This window comes from Eurypyga helias, unplaced genomic scaffold, assembly GCF_000690775.1.
Source record: "Eurypyga helias isolate BGI_N326 unplaced genomic scaffold, ASM69077v1 scaffold33098, whole genome shotgun sequence".
Lineage (NCBI taxonomy): Eukaryota > Metazoa > Chordata > Aves > Eurypygiformes > Eurypygidae > Eurypyga > Eurypyga helias.
The window spans coordinates 4267-9924 of record NW_010269466.1 but is presented as its reverse complement, the minus strand read 5'-3'; the positions used below and the strand labels follow the sequence as shown (position 1 = coordinate 9924).

General features: G+C 54.1%; 2 protein-coding genes across 2 annotated transcripts in view; one reads left to right on the top strand and one right to left on the bottom strand.

Moving 5' to 3' along the window:
* The window catches only part of BID (BH3 interacting domain death agonist), an 8975-nt gene extending 6763 nt beyond the window's left edge, over positions 1–2212 (top strand). Inside the window, exons 5-6 of the mRNA XM_010158123.1 lie at positions 1870–1997; positions 2132–2212. Of these exons, the coding sequence (XP_010156425.1) occupies positions 1870–1997; positions 2132–2212 (209 nt within the window). The remainder of the gene's footprint in view (positions 1–1869; positions 1998–2131) is intronic.
* Positions 2213–3012: 800 nt separating this feature from the next.
* On the bottom strand, positions 3013–4075 carry LOC104514441 (bcl-2-like protein 13). The gene has a single exon (XM_010158122.1). The coding sequence runs from the start codon at positions 3836–3838 to the stop codon at positions 3269–3271; it is 570 nt and encodes a 189-aa protein (XP_010156424.1). The 5' UTR covers positions 3839–4075; the 3' UTR covers positions 3013–3268.
* Positions 4076–5658: the final 1583 nt, after the last annotated feature.

The window sequence follows — 5658 nt, the reverse complement described above, 5'->3', positions numbered from 1 at the left end:
CTGTTGTAGTGTCTCAGCTTTAGGGTGTGCTGCGGGCAGGGATAACGTGAAGAAAGAATGGGTCTAAGGTAGATACTTGGTTAGGTACAGGCCACTCAGGACAGATATTGAGGCACTTTTGGGAAGGGGATGAGCAACACAGGTGAGAGCAGAATTCTATATGCCCCGTCTGAAGTACCTACTGCCCTTCCTCCGCCGGCTGCAGGAGACCCGCTGATGAGCGGTCGCATCCCGCGGTCGGACCCTGCAGTTGAGGACCGCTTTTAATAGAGGGGGATAAACCGCCTCTAACGGAGCAAGGCCTGGCACCCCGCCGGCCAAGCGTACCCGCCCCGGGTGACTTCACGGAGCCTGTCCCAGCTCCGACCGCAGCGCTCCAGCGCAGTGGAAGTCAAGCCCATAACCGACCTTCGGCAACGCTCCGTTAGCTAAAGAGGAGACACGGATGCTACGTACTCGGAGTGCGTTGTCGGTGGGGCGAGGGGGAAGGGGGTACAAACCTGTAAGCCCCTAAAACGGGATGCGTATCAAGAAGGGACCAAGCAACTGAAAGACGCGGTACAGCTGATGCTCCGTTAAATGACGCGACACGCCAGGCACTCGGGGCTTTTGCCCCACCATGAAAATCCTGAACAACACAAGGTAGTTTTCCTTACTCCTGCTGCCGCCTTCTCGCTGCTGCACATGGAAAACGACACTGGGCTCCTCATACCAACAGGCAACGACACTGGGCTCCTTGTGCCAACAAACCAGGGACTTCTGCCCTAGTCGGCGTGAGTTTATTGCCTGTCCTGTGCCCACCGTCCACACTACTGCCAGAACAACTGTGTAGGACACACGCATCCAGTTTATACTCAAGTTATCCAGAGTGTCCCAAAAAATCCACCTCTGCTTGTGAGTGCATGTGGGTGCTTCCGTGCAACCCACGGTGTGCTACAGGCAGGGGATGGCCCAAAAGGTGGGTGCATCCCCTTCAGTAAGGAGAGGGCACGGGTTGGGTTAAGGATAGATAGTCCTTTTCCCACAGAGAACATTCCCGGCAAGGAAACCAGCCGGAATGGGGTAGACCGACCCCAACTTACGGGGTGGCAGAGCCCTCGGCACACGGGAACCGCCAGGTACCCTCACAGACCGTGTCACCTCCTGACAAACACTGCTGCCACCCGCAAAACGACACAAAACCGTGAACATTCATGCACACCCGTGACAAAAGGAGCATAACGACACCATTCCTGTCTCCCGGAGGGGGTGCCAGGAGAGGGGACTGCGGCGGCAGGAAGGCAGACACCAGAGAGCTCGTGGCGTGCGGAGGTGCCGGTGACCCGGCACAGCAGGTGGGGGTGGCAGCAGGGCAGCGGGAGGTGGCAAAACAATCAATTCTGCTCTGCAACACGGTGAAGGCCAACCTGCCGCCCTGCGTACACGGCAAAGGGCATCCATGGCCAGCACCCAGAGCTCCCAAGCAGCAAGTACGTACAAGACAATCCTTCCTCTCGGTTTTCAGCTTTTCACACACACGCACACAGAGTTCAAACTCCAAGAACTTTTCTAAAAAAATCCACTCTCAAAAAAGCTTAATCAAAAAACTTTCTCAGAAATCTGCCAGGTTCTTACTGACTTCCCAGCATCCTGGGATATGGGTGGGATAGGAAAATGGAGGAGGAGTATTGTAAAATCGAGAATGTGCTAAAGTCTCTTCATTCCCACATCACTTAAGGAGCAGGCTCACGAGGAGACGTACTCTGGACAAGGGCATTTAGAAATCAAGTACCTTGTCGTTGTGCTTCATGAAGAGTAAGCGTCCCGTAAGCTCACACTTCCATCTTTACATTAGCCCGCGTTCCCTTGCACCCCCTTCCTCTGGTCTAGGCCACCGCACCAGCGGGAGCCCTCAGGAGGAGCCGGCAGTTTTGCCGGGAGAGGCCGAGGTCCTGCCCAACCTACAGACCGGGATGGACACAGAAACGCGCATGGAAGAGGAACACCCGCGATCCGCCGTAACGAACGGCTGCGGCCATACTGAAGAGGTTTCCCTCCCTCCGAAGCGGCGTGACTGCAGGCAGAGGGAGCGACTTCTGCCCAGCGCAACTCTCGTCATCGTTTGTGACCCCCTGCATTTAGCTAATTACAGATCGAGGGTCGCAAAAGAAACAACGCCACGGTCGGGAACAGGCAGGGAGAGGAGGCGCTTAATGCTGTTCTGCTCAGCTAGGAGAATCCATTGCTCAGTCTCTGGGATTCCGTCACAGCCGCGAGCGAGCAGGGACTAGACACGCTGTGCTTAACCTGGGAAAGATGACAGGCTGCAGCGGGACGCAGGACAAGGTGGCTGGCGTTCAGCCTTTGAGTGGCACGGGAGGCGTCGGCCACGATTCCGTGTGGTTTTGCCACCTCTTTGCGGAATACGCCCCGGTACTGGGGCCCTGGTACGAGCGGCACTGCATCCAGCACGAATGCGGAACCCTGGGCTACTCAAGGGCTGCAGTGAAGTGGGCCGGGCGGGAGAGGAACCGATAGATTCTCAAACCAGCAAAGAGCAGCGTCCCTCCAGCCCAGATGTCCCCAGGAACACCGGGATGCACCTCTCCCCAGGAACACCGGGATGCTCAGAGATAACACGGCTACAGACAGGCAGCGTCTTCACAGGATGGGGCTCCGGGAAACGTCAGGGGCCAAAACTGGTGTGGGCGAAGAGGTGAAAGGAAGCACTCTCCCACGGGGGCTTAGGAGGAGCCTGCGTGGTACCAGGAGCAGTGCTGTACCTGAGAGGAAGCCGAGACAGAAGGGAGACCAGCCGCTCGCTACAGGACTCGGGGTGGCTAACGCTTGCTGGGGAGGGCGCGACGGAAGTGACAGGACAGCACAGCTGTGACAGCGGTTGGTCAGAGAAGGCGAGATCTCCAGGGGGTGGCAGCAGCTGGCTCTCCCCTTCCCCCGGGGATTCTCCGTTCCAGTTCCTAGAGTACACGCGCCCCTTTCTTCAGCACCTGCACTTAAAGTTCTTAAATTTGCAGAATTTTTGTGTTTTTTTTTTTTTTTTTTTTAAAAATACCCCTGTACTTTAATCCCGAAAAACCAGTCCCCGCCCCAATTCTACTAAAAACATGATTGTCCATAGCTGGAGGCTTATTGAACAACCTCACCCCGTCACCAGTAAGTTACTCCAATGTCCAATTAAACAGCACGCAGCTCAACCTTTAGGTAACACAACTACAAAAATGGGACTGTGCTCTCTTCCCTCTCCCCCCTATTCCTCAAGAGAGCTCCGTTACTTTTTCCTAAGCGCCAGCGCTACTCCGACTGCTACAGCTAATATAGCCACTGCGGCAGCCCCACCGTACAGCAGTATAGATTTCCCTTCCGGCAATAAGATAGGCTTCTCCTCTGCAGCGGAGGATTTCTCTTCTATCTCTTCCAAGTGGCCCTCTTTCCCCACTTTTTGTTCCCCTGGCAGCAGTATTTTCTCAGGTTCTGCAGCCTTTTCTTCCGACGGGGCTAACTTGGGGACAGGTTTACTTAACACGGGGATTTCAGGTTCAACAAGCTCTTCGGCCACTTTTCCCTTTTCCTCCTGTTTCGCGCGCAGCAGCGCGGAGGGATGCGCTTTCTCGGCGGCAGCGATTTCAGCTTGAGGTTTTGCTTCCTGTAAAGAAGCAGGGGTTTCTGGAAATGCTGCCTGCACGGTCTCTGCAGCGACGGCCGACACCACCGCCTCCTCAATCCCTTCCGTTATCTCTTCCTTCTCCACGTGAACAATATCAGAGTTGGAAGAGTTGTTCTCGCTCCTTTCTTCGCCCCCTCCGTTGCTGTCCAGGCTTTTGACTTCCTCAGGATCCATGGCCACTTGCTGCCAGGACTCGGGTCCCAGGGAGACTGGCAGGCTCTCCGTGTGCCAGCTCTGGCTGGCTGACAGGGAGACGGGCAGGCTCTCCGACTGCCACGACGTGGTCACCGTGGGGGACTCCGGCGGGCTCACCTGTCCCGAGTTGTCACTGGTCAGGATGTAGATGTCGTTGCTGTCCTCTGCGATGAGCCCAGGGTACTCTTCCTCTTCAGACTCCAAAGTAAAGACTGTCCCCTACAAAGGAAAAGGACACAACACATGAGTGACGGCTTCGGCACCACCTCCCCCCTACAGGAAGGAATGGAACACCTGGAAACTCAGAAGGGCTGGAAAACAGATGAGGGGGTCTCTGCAGGAGAGGCAGTTGTCTGACATTTCAGCAGAGGTTACCAAACCCAGCTGGCCGTTCCCCTAATGGAACCGTTTTGCTGGGAGCTCCTCCTTTCCCTGGCATCCCCCAAACGTACCATGGGGGTGCAATTAAGAACAAGACACTCAAGTCTGAACCCAAACTGGAACCAAACAAGAAAGGAAGCAAACACCAGTATACCAGCCCAGCTGAATTCCAATCCCTTCTCCATTTGTGCGACTGCTCTGCACTGATTGTCCATTTTCACCTAACAGTGTTTCTCTTATGTTAATTTTACTACATTTCCAGTGCTCTCTGAAGCCTCCATTTCTATTTTGTACAAACAAGCTGAAATCCACAGTAACTTTAGTATCTTACAAACCAATTCAGCTCAGCTTATTCTTACACGAGTTCACTTTCCAAGACTGTCATCATAGCTTCGGCTACACAACTTGAAACAAAAAAATGAGCACAGGCATCCAAAGACACTGACAGGGTTTGCTAGGAAAAGAACTGTAGGCATCCTAGTTGTTGAGCAGTGGGATCCAGTTAGAGAAACTGCAAGTGTAAACCACCAACCGATGCCCTCCTCACAGAAAGAACAGCACGGTCCATCCTGGTCGTGCCGGGACTGCTGAGTATGTGTGGGAGAGATTTGCTTCACGGGGAAAGAGGGAAAAAATTAAGTGCAGAAGAAGAACTTAAGATGGGTGTGGCACCAAGAACGTAAAAACAAGAGAGAGGGGCAGAGAGGAACCCCAAAGCATTCTGTGGCGTATAACAGAGGTCTGTGAAATCATTAAGAAAGATTCAATTACTTTCTTGCTCTTAACAAACAGTAATTGAGCATTTTAACAGTGCAGCGCTGGGAGCCCCTTCTGTGCCAATTCCTTGTTCAATTATCAAGTTTCCTGTACAGTCCCACCATAACATGAAGAAAAAAAATTTTTAATCCGTCCTCCTTCTCCCTCCCACGTAACAGTTCTCCTCAAGGACTCCCAAACAGGAGTTTGGAATCAGTGGAACAGGAGTTTGGAACCAGCCCGGCCCTGAGACACGTCAGGGTGCAGGCCTGACCCCGGGTGGGAGCAGGGCCAGCCCCTGCTCACACCGATGCCGAAAGAGCCGAATGGATGCAGTGCCCTGCTTACAGAGCAGAGGGAAAACACATTTCAGCCCCAGTAGATGCCATTTATCACTTACTTCCCAACACACAAAGGGTTCAGGGCTACAATCCAACGGTTTCCAACTCCCAGCAGGCCCACCCGCTCTGCTCTCTGGGAAGCACAAGAGGCCCGGACTCTCCCAGGATATGGGGGGTGTGCTCTCCACAGAGACACAGAACACAGCAACTCCTCGCTTCCCTGGAAGGAGGAGGGATCTCCACACATACCAGAAAACCCCAACAGCAGGTTGGCAGGCACAGGAGGCAACACAAACTCTGCGGGTCACTGGCAGCAGCTGC